The sequence below is a fragment of the Maniola hyperantus genome, chromosome 16 (genome assembly GCF_902806685.2).
Source record: "Maniola hyperantus chromosome 16, iAphHyp1.2, whole genome shotgun sequence".
NCBI lineage: Eukaryota > Metazoa > Arthropoda > Insecta > Lepidoptera > Nymphalidae > Maniola > Maniola hyperantus.
In genome coordinates this window covers 5,280,043-5,307,162 of record NC_048551.1, presented here as the reverse complement: position 1 = coordinate 5,307,162, position 27,120 = coordinate 5,280,043, and the positions used below count along the sequence as shown (strand labels likewise).

The following is a 27,120-nucleotide window of genomic DNA, read 5'->3' as shown; positions in this document are numbered from 1 at the left end:
CTTTTTTACGGCAAGTGAAAGAAATCAAAAATTGGCAAAATGTTGTGTTCTTGGATGAAACATGGCTTAATGCTAACCATACTGTAGGCCGTTCTTGGAACGATGACACAGCAGCATCTACTTCCAAAGTTCCTGTAGGAAAAGGATCGCGACTTATAATTTGTCACGCCGGAACCATCAACGGGTTTGTCGAAGGTTCTCTCATGGCTTTTGCGTCAAAAACCACTGGAGACTATCATGAAGACATGAATGGAGAAAAGTTTACTGAATGGTTTACCTCAATGTTGTGTAGCCTCCCTGAACCATCTATTATAATTATGGACAACGCCCCATACCACTCGATGCAAATTGACAAGCCACCTGCCCAATCCCAAAAGAAAGCTGATATCGTCGCATGGCTTCGTAAAAATGGCGTAGATGCAAACATGAATATGTTAAAAGCGGAATTAGTACGTCTTTTAAAAGAAAACAAACCAACCAAGATCCGATACGTCATTGACGAAATAGCATTAGAACATGGGCACAGAGTTATACGGTTACCGCCTTACCATTGTGAGTATAATGCGATTGAGTTGGTGTGGGCTCAAATTAAGGGATATGCTGCAAGACACAATACAGAACCCCCATTTACCACAAAAAAAATGCTAAAATTATTAGAAGAAGCTTGTGAACATGTGACTAAAGGAGACTGGGAAAAGGTTGTGAATAGAACTGTTAAATTAATAAGGGAAGATTATGAAAGAGATGTGAAAATAGATAATATTATAGAAAACGAACATATAATTATTAATGTATGTGATGATAGCAGTGACGACAGTGAAAATAGTAGTATGGACGAATCTGATTAATTATGGCCTTTTGTGGCACCTTTTTCGGTATCTTTTGTATTCATATGTTTCTTGTGTGCATATAAAGTATGTATATTCATTTTCGTTCAAATATTCAGTTCGTTCAAATAAATTAAATAAACATATACATTTTTGTTTTATTAAACCTATTTAATCAGGTACAAAAACAAAACTTAATTGTTTTTTGTTCGAGAATAAATTGACATTCCACATCACTATTGTAATGTGTCAAACCGGCCATCATAGCGTGCCGCTAGTTTAGTTATTGTGTCTACCTTTTCTGTGCACTAGATTTAAGGAGTTTTTGTACTGTGCAACATTTTCTTGGTTGAATATTAGTATAAGTATAATTATCTCTATATATAAAAATGAATCGCTGATCGCAAATCTCGAGAACAGCTGAACCGATTTCGCTAATTCTTTTTTCATAATATTCCTTGAAGTACCTACGGGGGTGGATCTTACGGAGAGATTTTTTTTTAAAAATCCTGAAAAAGAATCAACTGTTAGGCAGTACGAAGTTCGCCGGGGCAGCTAGCCATTTTGCGCAGAATGCATCATTACGAGTATTTTCCTGACCTATCTTCATACTCGTTATATTAGCGAGACTGTGAAGCTTTATCAAAGATGCATCATGCACTAAGTATGTACCTATGTGTGCATAGTGCATAATAATATCCTACTCATATTAATTAATGCAAAAGTGTGTTTCTTTCTTGGTTTGTCTTTCAAAATCACGCCACAACAACGGAACAACGGATCGACGTCATTTTTTGCAATTGTTTGCAATAGAGACCTGAAAAATGACGTAGGTTAATTTTTAATCTGGAAAGTCTAGGTAGGTACCTACTGGGAGGTACCACGTTTTTTTTTTTTTTTGATATTTCAAAGCTATCTGCAATCAGTCATTCGATGGACTTTTATCAGATTTTTATGAGTGCATTCACGAAATTTTTAAATAAGTAATCTAAATCTACCCGGACGAAGTCATGGCCTACCTACGAACACCATCTACCTATTTATGAAGAAGAGGGAAGTACATAGGTAGGTAGATGATAAATCTAAACTACCCTTATTATAAATGCGAAAGTGTGTTTATTTGTTGGTTTGTTGGTGTGTTGGTTTGTCCTTGAATCACGTCGCAACGGAGCAACGGATCGAGGTTTTTTTTTAAGTTAAAGACCTGAATTTAAACTTTTTTTAAAAAATAGATATAGCGAGAAAACGAGCAGGCGGGTCACCATTTGCAGCACCAGAGGAACCCGCGCCGGCCGATGCGTTGCCGGCCTTTTAGGAATTTGTTGGTCCGCCCCTTGAATAACCCCATGTTATAATCTAGTAGGAACACCGCCGATGGGAGTTGGTTCCACAGTTTGCACGTGCGTGGAAAGAAGGATCTGGCGCAGCGGACGGTCGAAGTGCACCAGACACCCAGATAGTGAGGGTGAAATTCCTTACGGTGGCGCGCGGTGCGGTTGTAGAAAAAAGAGGGTGGAATGAGGTCAAAAAGCTCTTCAGAGCACTCCCCATTATACAGGCGATAGAACACGCATAGAGAGCTATCGTCTCTGCGGTGCTCCAGGCTTAATGACTTATAGTCCTGGAGAGTGACATAGGCATACCTACTTTTTATTACGGACAATCAAAGAGATCCCACGGGATTTTTAGGTAGGTACCTAAATCCACGCGAAAGCAGTCGCGTGCATCAGGTAGTCTTTTTATAAAATGTCGGTGAGTCGGTGAAACACCGCGGTGTATAACCGTTAGCGGTATAATTATGCAAGCATCACGGTTGTGCATCGACCGAAGACCAGACCGCGACTATCAGGGGCTCAGTCTAGTGATGAACCCTCGAGGTCATTGGAAATGTCGATATCGATAGTTTTATAATAGTTTTGCGAGATTTTGGAAACGGATATTTCATCGTTTGAAATAAAACGAATACCTACCAGTAATATCGGTGGGGGTTTTTAAGCTTCCCAAATGATAGATTGATGGAGCAATGAATTAGGTACCTATCTCATCGTTTCCATTGTTACGATATAAGAGATTTGACATGAAATCAATCAAATGATGTAAACTAAAGTGCAATGACTCGAGTCTCTTCAGGTTAATATATGAAGTGAATGTAATAAGAGAATTGGTCTATAGAATGATTAAATTATAATAGTGGTCATATTATTATCAGCCCCCCAATTGTGTAACAACAATTTCTTACACAATCAACAGTTTCTTACACAATCGGGGGGCTGAATTGGGATAACTGATGACTTTTCCAGCCTTATTTATTATATCTTGAAAGTTTTTAAAATGTCTTTTTTCCACTAAAGTTAATGTATTTGAAAGTGCATATTTACTTACAGCGTTTTGTCGTATTTTCAAGCCTTCATAGACCAGATGACGCAAAAAAGCTGAAATTTTCAGGATAAAATATTCTTTGCAGACCTATCTAACTACCAAGTATCAATTTTATAGTTAAAACTAGTATTTTGCTCGCTGCTCGAGCTGCTAAAGCAGCTCTCGAGGTCTATAATCGCCATTTTGAATAAATAAAAAAAGTTTTAAATTTTGTATGAAAAAATAAATTCCGCCATGTTGAATTTTTTTTCAAGTCATCGAATAGACCTTTGGATCCTGATCATCTCTTGCCAAGAAACCACTCTTCCACCTGTCATACCCTCCGAGATGGACGCCGATGAAATTTGTATGGCGGCCATCTTTTTTTCGGAATTTTAAATTTTTTTTAAAATTTTTGGTAATTGGACGAAGTTTCGAATGACATTTGGTCGAGCACCTCCCACCTATCTTCAATACCTTGAGCGTGCCCTTCACCCGTCTCCGAAATCCTCAATCATCAGCTCCCTCCATATGTTGCCCTAAAGGAATCTTTGTCTTCTATATGAAACCTTAAGTGAAAAAAAAAAGTTTCATACAAAATTTTACAGGAGGAAATTTTTTGAATATCTCGGCCGCCATCTTGTTTTTCCAATTTTTTTTACATTTTCTAAAAATCGTTTACTAACATCTACAAGAGCTGCAAGTTTAAACAAAATCGGTTGGAAAACAAAAAAGTTACAAAAGTCACGTCGGCCGCCATCTTGTTTTTCTGAAATGTCATAATTTTTCCCTACTCGAATCCCACTTCTGAACATATCTCCCATACATTATTATATCATTTTCTGTCTCTTTCTAGGAGAACAATTATGTCAATCAGTGAGTGAGTGAGTGGTAATTGAGCTATATATAGTATAACATTTAAATGGTTTCAGATTTCCGAAGTCAATAACTTCGGAAATACGTCGATTTTTTGACTGACTCACTGATGATCATCAAAACCGATAGGAAGCTTCCCTGCAGGGTTAGCATGGGCGGGGATATAATTTTCTCCCCGGGGAAAGGATAAAATCTTTATCCCCTCCGACAGCTTTATCCACTCTCCAAGCATGGGCTCACGGGTGGATATAATTATCCACAGTGAATAAAACGGGGGACTTTTCGGTTTTTGGATCTTTTCCTTTACCTTTATTGGGTTAATGGTAATTGGTATTTGGGACCTATGTTGGGTTTATGTTGGGGTTCCCAACCATATTCCAAACATAACCCAAACACAACCCAAACATAACACAAACACAACCCAAACATAACCCAAACACAACCCAAACATAACCTAAACCCAACAGGTACCGCGAGACATGTTTTGATTTTTTAAGTTCTATGAGAATAAACTTAAACCCACGTCTAATGTCGAGGATAAAATTGTCCCCGAATCAGGGATAAACTTCTCCTCTCCCCTGTTGCCGTGCTTTGAGAGGTGGACAAGTAAATTTTATCCCTCGTCAGTGGATATAATTGGGGGATAAGAATTTTGTCTCCTGCCCATGCTAGGGGGGCTGAAGACTGAATATGTTGGCAAGGAATTGCATATAAACAATAGAAAAATTAAGAAATTAAGAAATCAGAAACTATCCCCGTCCAACCCCTCGTATAGGGAATGCATATCTGTACAACATATTATTGTGATTATCGCGCAAACTATTCCTTATGGGCTTGAATGTTGTGTCACATAATACCTAGTTCCACAACATTAAAAAACATTTAACAAGATATAGGTTTGTAGAGTCAGGGCTTATAGGTAGAGATATTTGTCATTTATTGTTTTGTTTGTACAGTTTGTATTGTTTGTACAGTGTCTTAGCACTTAAGAGCTATATACTTTGGACTTCGGACAGGGGCTATGATGTGCAGCACAATTCAAAGCTCAGCTAGAGATCTCATAACTTTTTTATCAGTGAAGCATTATGAACTTGTGTCTTGGCAACCAACTTTACATGAAATGTTTTCAATGGGATCAGTAAACTAAGATTACAAACAAGTCAAAACCAAGCCAGTTGAATGTTTTATAAATTAATTTTGTCGATAGCATAAAATGCAGTATAATTTCACATCCCTCACGTTCATGTTTCATTGCCGACTGTGGAAAATTCCACGCACAAGTATGTAACCTTCTTCTGCACTGCTCTTACACTTGCACTTAGCTATAACTGCATCTCTTTCCCACCAAATCAACGCAGACGCTCTGACCTAATCCATCTATACCTTTCACACGTAACAATTTATGTATATACCTTTCTCTTTCGAATAACGTTCTATTTTACGAATAGCTTTGCACTATGTATACTTCTCGGTCGTCAGCTAAATGATTTTTGTTAGCTGTCTTTCTCTAGAGCTTGAATGGGGCAAAATTTGTATCTTTATGCAGAGCTACAGCTTTAAATCCAACAATATACGATACAAAACCACGTGCTTTCAAAGGTTAACGGCTGATAATAGTGATAACATTGAATATAAATAAACATAACAACTAGCACATGACTGGTGCCATGTGCTTTTAGCTTATTTTTGTTTCTTTTATAACAACTGCAAAATGTGGCATTCTCTGCACTTCTCTTATCAATTTTATGCTTTTTATTAGCTACTTAGTACTTACCTACCTACCTATTCTTTATCTTGATGTAATAGGAAATAGGAATGTATCATTGATGACATTTTGAAAGAACTTAATCTTTCCGAGTATTGTGGAGTAAGTGTGTAGATAAGTGCAGGTAGATAGACATTTGAGTCAGGAATCAAGATAGCGCTCTGTACAAAAATAATGTTGTTATACAAAAATAATGTGGATAGGAAGTTATAGGTAGGTAATAGATACATGTTAATAGGAAAGAAATGTAGCATACACCTAAATCTAGAAAGAGATGTATAAGTTAGAAATTTATATAGTTTTTCAAACTACATATTATTATGTGCCTTGCCCATTGTTATTTCAGCTTTGCATCCCATTGAGCTATGTTGGTCACTCTGGTTCTCCTATCTCATTATTTCTGATTGGATCATGCAGAGGTGAGGTAGAGAAACTCCAAGCATAAGGGCGTTTGTGCACTCATCTGTGAAATCACGGATACGAATCGAATGAATGAGTAGGTACGTACAGTGGCGTGCAGCTCATAGAGGCATAAACACACTGCTTACCCTCATTATAATAAGTCTATGCTTATTTTTCATTTTAACCTGCCGTAAAATAAGTTCATACCTAAATGCATACCCTGGCTTGAACTCCTGTGCACGCCACTGGGTACGTACCTACCTACTCGTACGTATTTACATATTTGTATGACGGCCACTTCGAAGAATACTGATGTGTGCACAAACGCCCTAACTCTCACCATCGCAGCTAATGGCGATCATTAGGTACAAATAAATAATCATCTAAATAGGTGGGTTATGGGTAGGTATAAAGTGCCTGTCTTGTCTATCTAGTCAAAATTTTATTGGCCTTACAAATTTATTAGAAAATTATCCTAATACACAGTAGGAGTTTCTAGAATTTCAGATACGAAAATAACTGCAACCTTGTGATTCAATAAAATTAAATTATTGTTGTTATCAAAGAACTTGGAACAATTGACACGAATACTTACTTCAATAAAAAAACCAGCCAAGTGCGAGTCAGGCTCGCGCAATGAGGGTTCCGTACTACAGTTGTATTTTTTCGACATTTTGCAGGATAAATTCAAAAACTATGATACATAAAAATAAATAAAAATCTGTTTTAGAATGCACAGGTGAATACCTTTCATATGGAATACCTTTCATATGATACCCCACTTGGTATAGTAGTAATCTTACTTTGAAAGTTGAAAGTAGCAATATTTGTTGAAGAACACATTTTAATTTTTTTCTCGCGATGTAACCACAAATTCACGGTTTTCAGAAAACCATTTTATAGCCTGTAAGACCTACCTTCCTGGTAAATTTCATGATTCTAGGTCAACGGGAAGTACCCTATAGGTTTCTTGGCAGACAGACAGACAGACAACAAAGTGATCCATCCTATAAGGTTTCCTTTTTTCCTTTTGAGGTACGGAACCCTAAAAACCTACAAAATAATACCAACTGCCTGAGCCAATATTATTGTAGGTATTGTGCTGATGGAATTTTGACTCTATTTGAATGACAGTAGGCTTGAAATTGGTTTCTCTCATAAACAGTTTCTGAACCGGGTAAATATTTCAGTGGTATGTTTATAAACATCCCCTTTATTAAGTCTCATTCAACACTCACTGATGGCTTATGTTTTTTTTTTGTTTTGCAATGGAATAAAATTTTCCACGGCCTTTAGTAGGTACTTAGGCTGTAGCTTTCCTTAGACCTCGTTCCCACAGTCAGAGTTCTAAAGTTCTGCGTTCTGACCAATCAAAGATATATTATTACTAGCTGATTAGTAGGCAAATAATTATCTTTTATCACCATTACATTATTATACAAATTTCACAATTTACAATCAAAAAGTGTACAGCAATGCCAATTTGAATAAATGATTTGAAAATATTAACTTTTTGTAATAATTTTACGTTTGTAAGTTACATACATAGCTAGCTACTTGCAAGCAATAGGTAATGTAATCAGTACCTACCTTATACCTACCTACCTACCATAAAGAATTTCTCGTGTTGGGTTTTTCCTTTATCGTAGAGTTACGTGTGCATTGACAGTATAGGTACTGCTTATGTGTTAACTTACTTTGCAGAATATGACGTAGCTTTATTAACAATCTTTTGTAAACTTTGACTTTGAAAAATTTCCGTTCTGTTAGGTACCTACACCTACACTGATTTCTATTCATCATCATCATCATCATCAACCGTTAGACGTCCACAGCTGGACATAGGTATCTTGTAGGGACTTCCACACGCCACGATCTTGCGCCGCCGTAGCGCCGCGCCGCCTGAATCCAGCAGCTCCCTGCGACTACTGTTATCCTGAATCTTGATTCCTGGCCTAATTAGGTAGGTACCTTGGTTTAAATGGAAAAATGATTCCACCAAAAACATTTTATGTAAAGGTTGCCAAGACTCACAAGTTTATTGTGTCTTGGCGGGGGCACTACCGTGCCCCCTGTTTTTCAGAATTTTCCGATTGAACATTGGTCGCCAAATTATAGGAAAGAAAATGCTGACATGGCTGATCTATGAACGCACAGCTCAAACAACTGGACGGATCGGGCTGAAATTTGGTGTGCAGATATCTTTTAAGAACCTAGACATCCACAAAGAAAGGATTTTTGAAAATTCTATCCTTATGGGGATAAAATAGGGGGTTGAAATGTGTGTAGTCCACGCGGACGAAATAGCAGACATAAGCTAGTTATTTGAATAGTGATTTGAATTTTGAATCACATAAAGATAGGACAGGCATCTATAATAAATATTCAGTACCTACCAACAAATAGGAGACAACTAAGTACTAGAACTTTTAAAACTCTAGTCCTACTAAACAGAACAGAAATTAAGTAAGTATACCTATTAGGTAGGAATATCCCCAAATTGCCCCTGCCTCAGTGCTCATCGCACTGCGCCAGGGAGGTCGTCAAAAAGATCGTCAATTAAAGTGTCAGTTCTAATTTGAGTGATTGCTTTGTTTAGGAACATCTTCCGACCGACGACGAAAACATATTTGTGACAATATCGCGTCATAGGCGTCGACGGGACGCGTTAAAATTACCGTCGCATCTGCCTCCAATGACGTGTTCTCAATGGGCAAAAGAAAATTTATTTTTAACTAAGTAGCTGATGTCCACGACTGGGGTTTTCTAAAATCCGGAGGGACTCTGAATTTCCGGGATATAAGTATTCTGTATCCGTCTTTAAGATTTAAGCTATCTTTGTACTTACCATAGATGATACCCATGACTCCATGCACGTGGATAGGTGTTAACAATCCCGTGGAAACTCTTTTCCGGGATAAAAATAAGAAGTCCATCTCTGACGTACAAGCTGGGTACAAGCTATCTCTGTATCAAATTTGGTCAAAATGGGCGTGAAATGCTAGCAGACAGGCAACAGACAGGTAGATACACTTATAAGTAAGCTAGCTGATGTCCGCGTGGAATTAGGTTTTTTTAAAATCCCTGAGAAGTGGGAACTCATGGGGAACACGTTGATTTTCCGGGAAATGCAACCCATGCAAAAAATCACGTCGATCCGTTGCACCGTTGCGACGTGATTGAAGGACAAACAAACACAATTTCGCCTTTATAATAAGGGTACTGATGTACCAATTTATGAGTATGAACTTATTGTCATTTCACAAAAGTATATATTACTCCGATGTATAATGATGATGAATAGCTGCTACTTACTTAACAATTTTTTATTTACAAGATTAGATTTATCTTTTAAATGCTTTTGTCGGTGACTTTGTCGTAAACGGTAAATTAATGCATTTTCTGGTGATCCAAGATCAGCATTTCACATCCGCGAATACCTATTTAAGAAACTAGTACTTAGGTAAGACTTGAGTCTGACTAGATAAGTCAGATTCTTAAGTCTCACAGACTAAATACCTACATATTATTACTTAGTAGGTATATTAGTATGGATCATCATGATCATGATCAACCCATAGCCGCGCCGGCTCACTACAGAGCACGGGTCTCCTCTCAGGGTTTTGGCCTTAGTCTACCACGCTGGTCATGTGCGGATTGGCAGACTTTACATACCTCTGAGAACATTATGGATAAGTATCAGGCATGCAGGTTTCCTCACGATGTTTTCCTTCACCGTTAAAGCAAGTGATATTTAATTAGGTACTTAAAACGCACATAACTCCGAAAAGTTAGAGGTGCGTGCCCGGGATCGAACCTCCGACATCCGATTAGGAGGCGGACGTCCTAACCACTAGGCTATCACAGCTTTGTATGGATACGTTAGTACTATTATAGGTAGGTATATTCTGTGGTATGGGTACTATACCTACCTACCTACGTAAAAAACAGCTCTTTTAAGTATGCTTTAGCTTAGAAAATTGTTTGGTTGGTTGAACCACCTATCTAGGATCTAGGTATGTAGGTACCTACCTAGCTTTGCCAAGTTTCAATTCTCACTGAAACATTTCTGGAACATCTATAATAGAGCAAATATTTCGAACCTTCGTCATACGAGCCTCTTTGCCAAAATCTAAAGAATTTATTTGTCTACTGTCATTTGTTGACAATTTGTTTATCAACTGAGCAATAAGTAGATAGGCATGTACATTGTACCTACCTGCGTAATGCAGACCGGCCGATACCAAATTTAAACCAGAAGCAATTTATATAAATTGCTACCATAGTATTAGGTAGTCCTGCCGTCCTGCCTAGTAATATTTCAACAAAACTCAACCGATTTCTACGTAATTTGGAACAATGCTTTATGCAGGGTTACAGGAAAATAGGACACGATCCCCTTAAGGGGTTATAGTACTTTTTACTTTTTTACTTTTGTAATTTTTAGTATCTGTTGTTATAGCGGCAATAAAAATACACATTCTGTACAAACTGTAAGTCTCTACCTATTAGGGTTCACGAGATACAGTCCACTGACAGACAAACGGACGGCCGGACAGACGGACGGACGGTCGGACGAACATGACATTTTCACGGAATGTGTATTTCTTTTGCCGCTATAATAACAAATACTAAAAATTACAAAATGACCGCCATAAAAATTTAAAAAAATTAAAAAGTGTTATTTCTTGTACGATGGTACGGAACCCTTCGTGTGCGAGCCCAACTCGCACTTGACTGATTTTATTTTACCTTTTGACCCCATTGAAAAATAATCTTTAACGATTTTGCATTAAACTCGTTTTTACATTGATTCTGATTTAATTCTTTGGCAATAGCATTTGTTAAAATTTTCTACCTGGTCTCTTTGTTGTGTAATTTTTTCTTGATTTTATGGTTTTTTTTGTAATCTTTTTGTACCAATTGATAGCCAACGAAACGTAGATGTTTTTAAAATAATCCGCAGGATAAGTTCCATAGTAATTTTTACAGAAAATTTGCAAGTTATTCAAAGTATTAAATTTAAAAATCGAAAACTTTTACAGTTTTTGGGCTGTAATTTTAAAATGCTTGAAGATTTTTCTTATTTTATAACTGTTTATTATTAACAAGGATATGCACTAGCAAGAAATAAAAAAAATCTGATGAAATACATTGTTTCTTTTTTTTACTAATTTTTAAAGTGGCAAACACCTCTTTACCTAAAAAAAAATAAAAAAATTAATAACTCGAAAACGATACACTTTTGCATAAGCACTTTAGGGGTCGTTTGATAGCTAATGTACTGTACTATAACCCCCTAACGGGATCGTGTCATCTTTTCCTGTAACCCTGTATATATATATATATATATATATATATATAAGAAATGCTAACACATTAATTAGGTACCTACCTGGAGAAGAATAAAGGTAAACATAATCGGGCCGATTCTCTTGTACCTACACAATCTTTAAACTAAATTACCTGACAGGTCTAAATCTAGTGCTATCCTTTTCCGCAAGCAACATTATGAAAGGGATAGCAATAGATTTAGACGTGTCATTTTAGTTTAGTTTAGTTTAGATTGTGTACAACGGAATTACCCACAATCTATTTATGTCGGGGATTTCCCCGGATACCTCTTTATCTACCCGGAGCACAGAATAATATAATAGCACTAACGTACGGAGGTAGTCGCGAGTAAAACCTAGTGTAATAGGTACCTACCTACGTAAGTACGTAGCTGTAGATAGTAGATACCTATTGTTGGCCAAAAAAGTCGGCCAAGTGACTCGCTCATGAAGGGTTCCGTAATTTGAATATAGGAATATAAAAAAAATATAGGTACTTTGAATAGGAATACAAGAAATACTTAAAACTTTTTAAATTTTTTTAATTTTCGCGGTGGCCATTATGAAATTTTTAATATTTTTTGTCATAGCGGCAATAGAAATACACATTCTCTGAAAATTTCAACTCTCTACCTATTACCTACAGTTCCCGAGATACAGCTCGCTGACAGACAGACGGACGGACAGTGGAGTCTTAAGAGAGTTCCGTTGGCACCCTTCGCGTACGGAACCCTAAAAAATGTTCTAATTACCATTTCCCTCATGTCAATCGATAGAGTGAAAAACAAGCGTGAAGGTGTAGCTAACTGCTAACTACATTCTAATCTCTACATAGTATAAAATAAAGTCGCGTCCCGCGTCTGTATGTAAGTATGAACGCGTAGATCTTTTAAACTACGCAACGGATTTTAATGCGGGTTTTACCAACAGATAGAGTGATTCAAGAGGAAGGTTTATAGGTATAGTTTAATTCTCAAAAAATTAGAGATCCCTAGAGAAGTTGAAATAATGTGAAGTAGGTCGGAAAAAATCCTCTCATTTGAGAGTTTCCGAGGCAGTGACACCTCAATGACACCACATTAGTTATCTACATTGCCCCCATGCGAAGCCGGGGCGGGTCGCTAGTATAGGTATATGTATAACGTGTGACGTTAGGGCTTGCGGTAACTGCACAACTTGGCACTTGGCTCGGATCTTGTTTATCCCGATTCTTGGCCATGAATTCGTGCTGGGTGGAGTTCACAGTCACGAGTGTTTCATTAGCATAATGTCCCCTACATTGCATAAGGTTACTCAATAGTAGTGTCTCTGTAAACTTAACAATTATGTAACACGTAAACATTATGCCTAACCTATTTAATATTTTTTTACGTAGGTACCACACTTAGGTATTTAGTATGGACCTAGCCTATAAATCGCGATAGGTCGAGATGGCAAGGGTGGGGACGCACACCCGCAAAGCCCCCGCGCTAATCCGGTGCGGGATAGCGCGGGTGTACGGGTGTCCCACCGCCTCATACCCCGATTGCCATCTCGACCTGTCGCGTACTATATAGATAGGTATATAAATATCTGTATACCTAAATTTTATTTTATTATTTTCAGCATGAGCAGATTTCTTGATTGGTTTCCGTATTACTGTAGGTTAGTGATAAGGTTTCTTTCGTTGCATGTATAAAAACAATAATAAATGAGCAGCGTGTATTAATAATTGTAATATTATTGTATAATTTGTACGTCTATGAATATATTGAGTTGTCAGTCACAATTAAAACAGTTAGCGCCATCTATTGACGGGTAGCGAATATACATACTACTTATATTACCACTAGCGTCATCTTTTGTTAAATAGCTTAGTACTTTTGTACGGTATATTAGCACTCAGCAGCAGCAGCAGCAGGTGATATTTTAGTTGTTGAGGTGTTGACTTAGTTTGGACGTATTTTTATAGATGGCTCAAAGTAAGAGCTTGTTGACTGTTTTTTTTAGATTGAGTTACCTACGTTCATTTCATACCAAGTTCTCGAGGAATTCAAATTCCTTGTTTTATACAACTTCAGTTTTTCAGGTTTTAGAGAAAAGTATGGTTACTAATTAAGTAATTACAACCACTCACTGCCGGCAGGATTTTTTCCAGGGGGTGTATCCAGGGCCGTAACTAGGCCAGCACTTAAATTTTACCCAAAAATTCTTTTGGATCAAAAATTCCTTAGATTTGTTTGAAGAAAAACACTACTTACCTAATATTTTCAAAACAACTCGAGATAAGTATAAGTATTGTTAGTATTTGTCACATAATAATATTGTAATTTTCCTCGGAAAGCAGACCCCTCGCTACGTGGACAGCAGCTGACGACGTCAAACGAGTTGCAGGGAGCCGCCGCTGGATGCAGTAACGGTGCAAAGTATGGGTGCAAGACCGGGGGCGTTCTACACGCCCCTAAAGGGCTTATTCCACCTTCCTAAGTAAGACGTCCTAAATGGTATAGTTACCGTTAAACTATACAACTTTGCCACTCAGTGATACTTTGCCCAAAAAGCAGTTTATAAGCAAATTCATATTATATATTTTTAATACATTAATATTTAAACCAAAATTTGTTTGATTTTGATGGCGGGCAAAGTAATCCGGATTTTCAGCCAGCATTGCTCACATCGATTTTTCGCCCAAATGTAACTCTTAAAATTACGTGGAAAATACCATAATTTAAGGCTATATTAACCCAGGTTTCAAAATTTTGATTGCGCTGTAATTAAAATGTGTTCGTAAACAGAAAAAGTTTCGTGAACACATTTTTTGTAATGTAACCACAAATTCACGGTTTTCGGATTTATTCCTTTACTTGTGGTATAAGACCTACCTATCTACCAAATTTCATGATTCTAGGCTAACGGGAAATACCCTATAGGTTTTCTTGACAGACACGACGGACAGACGGATAGACAACAAAGTTATCCTATAAGGGTTTCTTTTTCCTTTTGAGGTACGTGGAACCCGAAAAAGGTGAAGAAACTCGATGACATAGGTTACTTAACTAGGTTAAAGTTGAACGAACGGATTTTTAATATAAACTACCCACTTGCTTGAAAACATCAAACTGCAAGTTATGTTAGGTAACTTTGACAGTTTATTGTATTCCACGAATTACGATCAAAGCGAGTTTCGTTGTTATAAATTCAAAATTGGGCTCAATAGAAATTCAAATAAGTAGTACAGTACTTACTACCTAATCAACGAAATGCATATTGCTCTTTTTGAGAAGTTTTTTCGTATAATGCTCTCTCAAAGCAACGTTCTCTCATTTGAATGAAATTGGAAAAAATGAAAAAAACCGTCCAAGTGCGAGACTCGCGCACCGAGGTTTCCATACTACAGTCTTGTTTTTCGACATTTGGCACGATAAATCTGAAACTATTATGCATAACAATAAATAAAAATCTGTTTTAGAATGTACAGGTGAAGCCCTTCCATATGATACCCCAGTTGTTAGAATTAATTAATCTGAGGGGCGAGGATTTATATATAAATTTTTAAATCCGTGTAGCTATGTAATTATATTTTTTTACAGAAATCTGGCAAGGCACAGACATAGAATATATTAGTTTCTAGAATGTTTGCAAAATTCGATTGGTTGATATTTAAATCAGAACCAAACTATATTTTATGCGACAGGTCGAGATGACAATCGGGGTGGGGACGCCCCGCACACCTGCAGAGCCCCCGCGGATAGCGCGGGTGACTGGCAGGTGTGCGGGGCGTTCCCCGCCTCATATCCCGATTGCAATCACGACCTGTCGAGAGCGCTGGGCAGTACTCAGTAGCAAGGCAACTTCTCTTAAAGACGAATAAAAACTATCACCGATCCTACGTTGAGCACGAAATCTAATCAGCCCACCCTCGCAACACTTGATTACAATATAATTGTAATTATCGCCGGTCTGTGGGAATGTGCTAACGATATCAATTACCAGTCATCCGCGCCCCGTCCGAATAGATTTCCCTTGGCAACAATTCCGCGCTATCCATCTCTACAACACGTGTCTTGTCAACGCATTGCTTTTTGTCTGATGATCTTTTAGCTGATGAAATAAGAAACAATTGTTCGTATTCAAACTATGTAGGTTACTACTAACTTAGCTCCTGGCCCAGAATGTTAAATTCATGGTACCCCACCCCACTCGGTATAGGTATCTTACTTTGAAATTTGAAACCCTCAATATTTCCCTCTTTTTTAATTTAAATAAAATGAAATTTCCATTTTTTTTATTTCAATGATGTTGGGCCACTATCATATACAACTATTCTAAATTTTATGTCGATAGCTTTAATTAATCATTTAAGACAGACATACAGACAGACACATAAGCGTTCCATTTTTACCATTTTGGTACGGAATCCTAAAAAGATACTGTTTTCTAAATTCCAATGCCTACCTAGAATTTAGAATAATATAGGTAATCATAATATTGGCGTTATTTAACATTTATTGACCGTATAAATAATGTAGCTTTACGGAATGTCGGGGAACGCCATGGGAAGTCCAAGTCCCCAGAGAGAGCAGACGGTGACTTGTGGATTTGCACCTGTGTTCCTAAAATCGCTTTTCTTATCTTAATATGATATATGTATGTATCGACTGGTAACTAATTTCACAATAATTCTCACAAGTTTTATCTTACACCTGCATTAATTTATGATAAGTTATCAAATTTTGGCTTGAGAATTATTACCTACTATGTATACTTTGTAAGAATTCTTAATTGCTCATTTCAGTTGGATTATTAGCCGAAAGAGTTCGCAAATACCTACTTGTAATATGAGAATTTAACTGCGTTTCGGATTTTTAGATTTAAAATGCACTTCACCGCGATACTGTGTACGTTTATGTGCTTGTGGTATACTGTAACTGGGAAATGTGTTATGCGTGGAGAATGTGCGATAGTTGGAGGTTTTGCGAAACTTTGTCCTTTCTATGAAGAAGCGCCGCCCGTGCTTGATGCTTCACTAACAGATGAATCGAGAGTTGAAGTATTAAACATAATAAAATCGAGGTGTCCTGAGCTTTTATACGACGAAGAAGGAAAAGAAAAAGATGAGGCAGATATTGTCTCATGCTGCGATGCTGTGCAAATGAGGGAGATGGATCGAAACCTAATGATGGCAGAAGGTGTACTCGGGCGATGTCCCATATGCTTGAGAAACTTTGCTAGACAAATCTGCGAATTGAATTGTTCACCGAATCAATCGAAGTTTGCGACTATCAGGGTGGAGTATACCCCGGATGGAAGAGAGTTTGTAAATGAAGTAAACTACACAGTCTATGAAGAGTTCATGACGAATGCTTTTGCTTCGTGCGTTGGAATCATTGTTCCGCAGACTGGAGTGCCTGCTATAAACATGATGTGTGGTAATGCTCCTGCATGTACACCTGAAGCTTGGCTCGGCTTTACAGGAGATACGAAAAATAATCCCTTAGCACCAGTTCAAGTTAATTTCATCAAGTCGTCCTCACCAGAAGATTCCATGAGCGTTTATGCTCCACTGTGTAATGAAACATTGGAAGGTGATATACCTTGTAGTTGTATGGATTGCCATGCTCACTGTCCACCGAGTGAAAGACCCGCTCCTGACATATGTACTGTGCTCTCTTCTAATTGCATAGGGTTTTCGGTGGGAATAATTTTCTTTGCACTGAGCGTCATTATGTTCACAGTTCTCGCGTTTTTAGAGTACAGACAACTAAAAATATCTAGTAAAATAGAAGAAAAGTATGAAAACAACAATGTAAACAGAGTCACAAAAATATTTCAAAAAGTTTTTACAGCAATAGGTGTATTTTCGGCTAGTAACCCTGTCTTAGCTATAATGATAACTACTTGGATCGCTTTTGCCATGTTATTTGGTGTTGCGCAAGTTAATTTGACTGCAAACCCAATGGAACTTTGGTCTGGACCAGAATCTCGGAGTCGCCAAGAATTCAATTATTTTAACTCAAGATTTGGGCCATTTTATCGAGCTGCACAAGTGTTTTTAACCTTCAAAGGTCTAGATTCTTTTGTTGTTGACAATGTTACTTATGGACCTGCGTTTAGAGTAGAAGCAATACATGAATTAGTGGCCCTTGAAAATGCAATCATTGATATTGGAAGAGAAGATGATACAGTGAAATTAGAAGATGTATGCTATGCACCACTCCGTTTACCAGGTGGTGAACGTAAATTAAATCAGTGTGTACAAATGTCAGTTTCGACTTATCTACCGGATAGAAAAATAAATAATGAGACATATCTTGGAAGTATACACGACTGTTTAAACAATCATCTTGCGTTGAACTGTCTAGCTGATTGGGGAGGTGGTGCCGAACCAGATATTTCTGTAGGAGGATATGATGGGAACAATATACTTAAAGCGCATACCTTACTGATTAATTTCCCTATTAGAAACTTTTTAAGAGCTGAAGATTTAGTACCGGTTCTAGAGTGGGAAAAAAAGTTTATAAATTTAATGCATGACTATGAAAAAAACAATAAATCAGATTTTGTTGATGTAGCTTTTGGAACTGAACGATCTATAGAAGATGAAATTCAGCGGGTTTCCGTAGCAGAAGCATTACCTATCACTATAAGTTATCTGCTTATGTTTGTATATGTGATCTTCGCATTGGGTAACATAAGAAGGTTTAAAACTTGTTTGATTGATAGTAAAGTGACAGTAGCTATAAGTTGTATAATAGTGGTACTTATATCTATATTTTGTGCTATGGGTATCTTGGGATATATAGGTGGTACTGTAACGTTATTAGCAATTAATGTCATACCATTTTTCATTCTTTCCGTTGGTATAGATAACGTTTTCTTAATGATAAATGAGATGCATGAAGTTGAAATGAATTTAGAGAAGTTCGAAGATTATAAAGATAACTTTAGTTTTGAGCAAAAGAAACGTTTCATATTCGGAAAAATGATGACCAACATAGGTCCCTCTATGTTCGTGTCCTCGATTACTCAAATCACTTGCTTTGCAATAGGAAGTATAACCAACTTACCAGCAGTGAAATCATTTGCTATATTTGCTTCATGTTCGTTAGTTTTTCTGTTTCTATTTCAAATCACGGCTGTAATAGGTATATTATCCATTGACTATAACCGAGTCAAAACAAATAGGTTTGATCTAATTTGTTGTATTCGGAAAAAAATATTAAACGATGAAGAACCGCTCCAAGATGGCAAAGCTTACCAAAGCATAAGTAAAAGACTTATGGCACCCTATTCTAAATTTATTTTGAACTGGCGTGTCAAAATAACTGTTGCTATTATATTTATGTTTCTGGTCTCAGGCAGTGTAATAATTATTCCACAAATCGAGGTAGGTTTAGATCAAGAAATGGCGTTGCCACCTGATTCGTACGTTTATAAATATTTGACGTCTGTAAATCAATTAATGCGACTTGGACCTCCAGTTTACTTCGTTCTCAAAGATGGCTTAAACTTTACAAATCCTGATCATCAAAACGTAATTTGTGGCAGTCGGCTATGTAACAAGGATTCTCTTACTATACAATTGTTTTTAGCATCCCAGCAGAGCGATGCAACGTACATAGCAAGGACCTCAAATTCCTGGTTAGATGACTTCTTCGATTGGGCTAGTTTACCTAACTCTTGTTGTAAATATAACACTAGCGACGGTGGTTTCTGTGCCAGTATGGACAATTCTCCAGAATGCAATTTTTGTACAATCGAAAGATCAGAATTAGCAAATGGATTAAGACCAGCTGGGTCTGCTTTTAAAAAATATGTACCTTTTTTCTTGCAGGATACACCAACTAACACGTGTAGTAGAGGTGGTCTCGGTAGTTACTTTAGTAATGTTAACTTTGTACTCGACTCAGAAGGGAAAGCTACAGTACAAGATACAAATTTTATGACCTATCATACTACTTTGGCAACTTCACAAGACTTTATTGCGGCTTTATCAAATGCTTATGACATTAGTGCGGAAATAACAACAGCCATACAGAAGCATACTAACTTGGACGTGGAAGTGTTTCCGTATTCTGTGTTCTATGTGTTCTTCGAACAGTATTTAACTATGTGGGGCGATACTTTCGCATCTCTTGGCTATTGTCTTATTGGTGTTCTAGCTATAAATTTGTTAGTTACAGGGTTCAACTTTTTGATAACGTCTGCATTGGTGATTACAGTTACTATGGTAGTAATTGAGATGATGGGGGTGATGTATTTGTGGAATATACCACTAAATCCTGTCTCGTGTATAAATTTGATCGTTTCTATAGGTATTTCGGTAGAATTCTGCAGTCATATTGCCTACGCTTACGCTACAAGTGTTTGTAAACCGAGTGAAAAAGTAAGTGATGCCATTAGAAATGTAGGGAATACTATTATCACAGGAATCACTCTTACTAATATACCAATTATCGTACTATACTTTTCATATACACAAATTATTGAAGTGTTCTTTTTCAGAATGCTCTTTAGTTTAGTCATTTTAGGTTTCATACATGGTATGATATTTTTCCCTGTGCTGTTAAGTTATATGAATGATTTAAAATACAGATAAACTGTATACATTAACACATTTCAATTGTGATTTGTATTATTAATAATTATTATGATAGGATCTCTTAATTTTTATAATTATTATCATATTAATTATTAACTTATGACATCATCATGTAAGTTATGAAAAGAAACAATTTTCACACACGTCGGCGCGTGATTACGTAAAACGTTGCAGTAGCAACAGCAAAGCGACAGCAGTAACAATGCGACAATTCATTTACTGTTTCTCTTCTTCTTCTTCTTATTATGCTTTGCGGCTGTCGCTGTCCCTCTGTAGCCGCTTTTGCGTGTGACGTTTGACAGCAATGATCGCGAGATTTACGCCTGTCGCAAGCCTGTCGCGAGATACGTAATCACCCCGCCGGTTTTCTCTGGCTCCGATGCGTCTTGCGGGGTGATTACGTATCTCGCGACAGGCTTGCGACAAGCGTAAATATCTCGCGAACATTGCTGTCAAACGTCGGGCTAGAGAGAGACAGCAATAGCCACAAAGTAAAATAAGAAGAAGAAGAAGAAGAGAGACAGCAAATGAACTATCGGATTGCTACTGCTGTCGCGTCGTACTGCAACGTTTTACATAATCACTCCGCGGCGGGGTGATTAACTCAAGTCAAGTGATTAACCGACCTCAAGTCTTTGGGCATATTACGTTATAGTCGAAGGCCGAAATTTCGGCACATCGCGATTGGCCTAGGTAATTCTCAAAAATGCCAAGAGCGAAACTCCGTTGGTCCAAATCCGAAACACCGTTTTTTTTAGTTTGGCTTTGGAAATTTCTTGAACCTCTTTAGGCATTTTTGCGGTTGCGATTTGTCGGCATTTCAGCTTTTGACTACAATAACACATAAGTACCTACACCGACTAAAAAGCAGTCGTGACTTTTGAGTAAAAGCCGTCTCATAATTATTATTAGTGAGTACCTACCCTAACATAGTAAATTCATGAAAGTTTCTTTAAAAAGCTAAAATTAAATTAACTACATATGTACCTACTTATAATTAAATATATTATAGTGTAAATAAAATATGAGTCTGTATTGTTATATGTATGTTATGTGATAGGAAATTTGTTTTTACTTAATATAGACACGTACTTTATAGGTTCATGTGATATTTTATTTTTCTTTCCAACTGATATAGATAACAACTTTCTACAAAAATTAAAGGAAGACAAAACTTAAATTAGATAATTTTACAAGTAAGGTGTGATTAAACAACAATAATAGGTATAGGTACCTATAGTCAAGTTTATGCAGCTACTTACGATGTAATTATTAAGTTTTTTTTTTAATTCAGATACAAGTTAGCCCTTGACTGCAATCTCACCTGATGGTAAGTGATGATGCAGTCTAAGATGATAGCGGGCTAACCTGGAAGGGGTATGGCAGTTTTATTGTGGGATATGCCTAATTAAGTAATATAGATGGACTTGTTATTCTGAGAGGAGACCCGTTACCTATTTTGAATAAATAATTTGAATTTGAATGATGATCATGAGGTTACGAGGTAAATACATTTTTTTTTTTTTTTAATAATTATAGGAATATTACTTAAATTTCAATAATATAATTTAGGTAGATACATATCTGGGAAAAAATCAACTGCAATTTCAAGTGTTCAGTTCAAGTCCTAATGGGTAGGGCCTCCGGCCTAGGGGTTAAGTTAAATACAGGGAGGTATCTTAAGAAAAGGTGCCTTTTTGGTTTTATGCTAATATAGGTATCTAAATAGTAATCTATTAAATACTTAGTAAGTACTGACCTAAATAAATTATCTGACTAGACAAAATGATTCGTTATTGTTAATAGCTAGATAAATGTATATAAAAGGCGTCCAAGAGTGTAGACGATAATATAATAGGTGTGTTTTGCTGTCAATTTGACCACAGTCAAACTGCTGTGACGGATAATATCTAACCATCGATGTATATAACGTCATATAATAAGAATATCTAACGCTCGCTCATGATTGTAAATTGATTGATGCAGGACTTACCTATCGTCTAGTGGAAACCTAGAGATCCTGCACACTAGTACCTAATCCAAGTCCAAAACCATTTTATACTTCCGTAAGATGTCTATCTTCTTATGGCTCTTATGTTTGACTACGCCAACTGGTTTATGTGATTATAATATGCGTGATAGAATGAATAGTTTTATAGAACACCTGCCCCCCAATTGTGTAAGAATAACCATTTCATGGCTATCGCAATCGTCAAGAATTCTGCCCTTTGATTGGCTGTGAAAAAATGTAAACAGCGAATCAACCAATCAAATGGCAGAATTTCTTGACGATTGCGATAGCCATGAAATGGTTATTCTTACGCAATTGGGGGGCTGGTCTAATGCGGTGACTGCTAGTCTTGGACTAGGACTAATAGTACGCGAGATCCTTATAAAAGAAACATATTCATGCGTCCAAAACATGATTAAGATAGGCAATATAGCATATAGCTAAGCGGAGTATTTCTATTTTGGACAGCTTCTTGTCGGGAGGGAGGGTTGGAAGCAGTCTCCTTAAAGACGCGAAGGCTGCGTTAAAGGCTTCAACTCGTATTCTTTCTCTAGTGGCATGAGCAGTGCGGTACTTGAGCGTGGCTCGGCGCCGGCGTCTACGTTCTTCTCTGGAGAGGCCAGCGCAAGGGGACCCTGGACCGCTGGATAAGTATGCTTCTTCAGATAGAGGGCATGGCTCTAGTGTTCTGTCTCTATTTTTGGACAAAGAAAACATGAAATTACTGGTCACGTACATGTCAAACTTAGAACACGCATAAGGCATTAGGCAGGGTTTAGTATAAGTACTATTTATGCTTGTTGTTACAAAGTAGTTTTTCATCTTCTTACTTACCTTGAAAATGTATTAATTTCAAGCTTTTAATATGGTTGTCTTTAGTGGTAATATATTTTTTTACTGTATTTACGTATATATTAATATACCTGCTTATTTATATGTAGGTAACATAACTAAGAAGGTAGGTACCTATTTAGGCCTTCCTAAAGTTATCAAAATATATCTTATCAATTATCACTTTAACCGCACGTGATGTGATTTACTTTTTGCTTTGATAGGTAGGTTACTGTTATCGAATTTTAATGAGGTAGGTGTCTATACATTCTCATTTCGCAACCGAATCAACACCAACAACACCGAACCATAGGGTTCCGTAGTAAACAAGGAACCCTTATAGTTTCGCCATGTCCATCCGTCTGTCCGTCCGTCCGTCCGTCCTCGGTTAATCTCAGAGACTATTAGTGCTAGAAATCTGTAATTTGGCATGGGTAGATATAATAAATATTAATCACGCCGACAAAGTGGTGAAATAAAATTGTGATACCTAAATATTTTTTTTAGGGTAGCTCCCCTACATGTAAAGTGGGGATACATTTTTTTTTCTCGTCTACCCCATAGTGTGGGGTATCGTTGAAAATACTGTGGGTGTGGGAACATCTTTTCTCGATTTCTAGATCCGTTTGTAAAATATGATGTTTTAAAGTGCTAATTATTATTAGAGTCAAGTGTTCCAAATGGTAGTATCTCTCTATCACCCAAATGGTAGTAGGTACCTATATATAGGAACGTGAAAAAAATCACAGTAGTAGTACCTATATATAATCAAATTTAAAGGAAAACTATCATGGCTAAGTAGGGTTCACAGGTTCAGGAGTTATACCTATCTGTTTTTCGAGGTTAATTGTGACTGCGGATCCCTACACTTCGCGTGGCCCGCCACGCACTTGGCCGGTTTTTGTTATTCGATTCATTGATAAAACGAAATGAAATTGAGTGCATTTTTCATGATCATGTAGAGGAAAAGGAAAAACTGACTGACCGATATAGAATCGTAGGTTTTTAGGGTTCTGTACCTCAAAAGGACAAAATGAACCCTTATAATACTATCACTTTGTTGTCTGTCTGTCTGTCCGTCGTGTCTGTCAAGAAACCTGTAGGGTAACCCGATTGTAATCTGGTGGGCAAGGAAGGGTCTAAAATAAATCGCCACAGTAAAAAGACACAGTAGTCCGACGCCTTTGTTCTCGGGGTACATATCGTGGCTTTCTATTCCGTGGTCCTGGCATTACTATGGAGATCCCGGGTCACTCGCCCCCCCTTACCGCACAATTGCTATGTCTAGAAGCCTTCGTAGAACCTCTGGTAGGTAATACAATAAAATAACATATACCATCCTTACTCTGTGGCCATGGTAATTAGGTACATTGAATTCAGGCTTATTATGGTCAGCTTTTGATTTACCTACCTTTTTCTAGGTGCCAAATTTTCTCTGTCAGTGATAGGCAATAGAGCCTCTCTCGGTTCGGCGAGCATACACGATAACGAGCCGTCTTCCATGCTGCTGGCGGTCTCCAACCAGCTCTTCATAATGGATCTGTACAGAGAACCGCAAAACTACGATAGAAATAGAATAAACTTTTACAATAGTGTTTTTGAATCGTCAAGATAATTTACCACTGGTTCGGAATACCGTTCCTACCGAAAAGATCCAGCTAGAAACTCGCGGTTGCCCTTTTCAAAGATACGATTTAAAAAGGTGTGCCGCCATTAGTATAAAAATAATTGCAGCCCCGCACATGCTGGAGCGAGCTTCGAGTCAATTCCGCGCTGTTTTATCATAAATCTTCGATTGTGTATTTAATACACGTTTGCTTTTTTCAGGAGCAAACTTTTAATGAAAGGCTAAAATTGATAGCGGAATTAGTACACTCATTCCCACAAACGACTTTCAGACTTTCTTGAGTCGGAGCGCAGGTGTTGCAAGCCTTTACGTGACGGTTTCTAGTTTGCATATCCTGTAGATCACCAATTTTCTTGTAACTAAGAATATTTTATCTTACAAAAATTAGTTTTTTTGTAAATATATTGAGAGGCTACTGAAAGAAAAAAATTCTCGAAGGGAATTATACTAGGTACATATTATTTAGGTACCTAGTTAGGTATATTGCGATTGCACTATAACCATTAACTAATTTTATTCATACTATTTCTTGCAAAGACGAAACATCCCTAAAAATAAAAATAGTTTTGGTATCCCCAAGTTCCTTTGAGTAGCATAAGAAACCCTTTCACCACAAGTTTGTTTTGATTCAGCTATCAAATCAAATTTGCTGGCCGCAGGGCTCTACCCGTGCCGTGTAAATAATACATCACGCGTTCACACCTCGCACTAAGCGAGCTCTTTAGGGGATAATAAATCCGTATTTATTCTTTTTATATCGCCCCCTGTTACCCCTGGGGTAATCGAATCATGTTCGCTCACCGTATCGAATCGATTGCGAATTGTGAAGACCCGAAGTCAAGAGTTAAACAGTCCAGTCTTTGAGGGAAAGGACAAAATTGTTTTAAGTGTTCGGTCTTGGTGGTAATCAAGTTATTTATAGGTAGGTAGACCTACCTGATGTCGTATGATTTTCCAGATTTTCTGTATCTCAGGTTCTAGTGTACAGAATTTTAATCAAGGTTGAAGCAGTAATAAATACTGCCTGTATTTAAGTAGGTGTCTAACGGGCTATATCATCTTGGAAACATCTAGTCTTTGACTTACACTAAGTGATTTTGCACCTAATACCTACCTATTTCATAAATAACGCAGAATATACAATATTTTTATACTTAGTTATTAGAAGACACGATACCTATAGGTATTTCTATGAATCAGGCCCTGAAACTCGAGATGTCCTAAGTCCAAATTCCACCCCTAAGACTTTGCCCAGAGTTTTCACATATAGTTGGAGGGAAAGGGATAAATAATATAATATTAGTAGGTACTTGATTAAACATGGCTAATAAATTAATATATCAATGTATCAACCTATTTAAAAAAATGATAAGTAGGTCGTACCTACCTAATCCATCCAATATTATAAATACGAAAGAGTGTCTGTCTGTCTGCTAGCTTTTCACGGCCCTCCTGAAAATGACTCCTCAAGCGCCATTTTCACTCTATGGGTCAACTGTCTTGTCAAAAGTTGGTTCATCTTTATAATAAGGACTAAAATCGCACTTTTGACATAAAATATCACACATAAATTTAAAATGGCGCGTGAGGAGTTATTACCGTTATACAGAGATAGCTTGCATCTCGGGAAGACATAGGCTTCTTTTTGTTATTTAAAAAAACCTAAATTCACGCCTATTAATTCACGGGCACCATCTATTTGGTACAGAGATATCTTGCATCCCAAAGACGGACATATTATGCTACTTTTATCTCAGTAAATCAATGAGTTCTCATGGGATTAAAAACAACATAAAATTATGCGGACGCGATGGCATCATCTAGTCTAATACAATTTAAAAAATAAGTGTTATAAACTTAGATATATACAAACAGCCTACAAGGTGAAGTAGGTAGGTACTTACTCCGTATAAAAGTAAAGCAATTAGTTGCACATGTATAATTAATTATATATCAAACACAACACTGAACAACCTATTTAAGATAACATCAGTTACCGTGACGTCAACATACTGGTCCAGACGTAAGCATCCCTCTGGTTTTATGCCCTCTGAGGGATGGTCCTACCCTCTGAGAGGGCGGTGCCTAGAAAGCTTTCAGTTTAGGGTCCCGTAAAAGGATGGGCAAATCTGTGTATGGAAGAACGGTTACGAGGAAAACTAGAATTTCTAGTTATCTAGAAAATATTACGAAAATACATACATTAAAATACATAACTATGTTATGGTAAAAGGGTCTTTCCAATCGCCATATAATTTTTTAACTGAGTTGGTAGGAACTTTTGACAACTTTCGTGGTGGAAAAATAGTACCTACTATACGTAATTAAGTATCTACGTATTACCTATTCTATTCCCTACTAAAGTTACGAGTATCTACTCTGGTGGTGTATCTATATAGTGATAGAAATATCGCACTTAGATACGTATCTAGGCATTAGACACTACTAATCAAAATACTTTTTTATTCTTTTATCCGGATGTTTTTAGCTCACTTTTTATTCAAATCCG

The 27,120-nt window shown here is 37.1% G+C and overlaps 3 protein-coding genes across 3 annotated transcripts in view; 1 reads left to right on the top strand and 2 right to left on the bottom strand.

Annotated features, from left to right (window-relative positions):
- Positions 1–21,331, bottom strand: part of LOC117989342 (inositol-tetrakisphosphate 1-kinase-like) — a 218,837-nt gene extending 197,506 nt beyond the window's left edge. Inside the window, exon 1 of the mRNA XM_069503961.1 lies at positions 21,318–21,331. The gene's annotated coding sequence lies outside the window, so the exon portion shown is untranslated. The remainder of the gene's footprint in view (positions 1–21,317) is intronic.
- On the top strand, positions 16,412–20,139 carry LOC117989768 (NPC intracellular cholesterol transporter 1 homolog 1b-like). Its single transcript, XM_034977179.2, has one exon. The coding sequence runs from the start codon at positions 16,417–16,419 to the stop codon at positions 20,137–20,139; it is 3,723 nt and encodes a 1,240-aa protein (XP_034833070.1). The 5' UTR covers positions 16,412–16,416.
- Positions 21,332–22,482: 1,151 nt separating the features above from the next.
- On the bottom strand, positions 22,483–26,617 carry HLH4C (Helix loop helix protein 4C). The gene is made up of 3 exons (XM_034976783.2): positions 26,516–26,617; positions 24,396–24,524; positions 22,483–22,847 (listed from the first exon to the last, which is right to left on the bottom strand). The coding sequence occupies exons 2-3, from the start codon at positions 24,515–24,517 to the stop codon at positions 22,550–22,552; spliced, it is 420 nt and encodes a 139-aa protein (XP_034832674.1). The 5' UTR covers positions 24,518–24,524; positions 26,516–26,617; the 3' UTR covers positions 22,483–22,549.
- Positions 26,618–27,120: the final 503 nt, after the last annotated feature.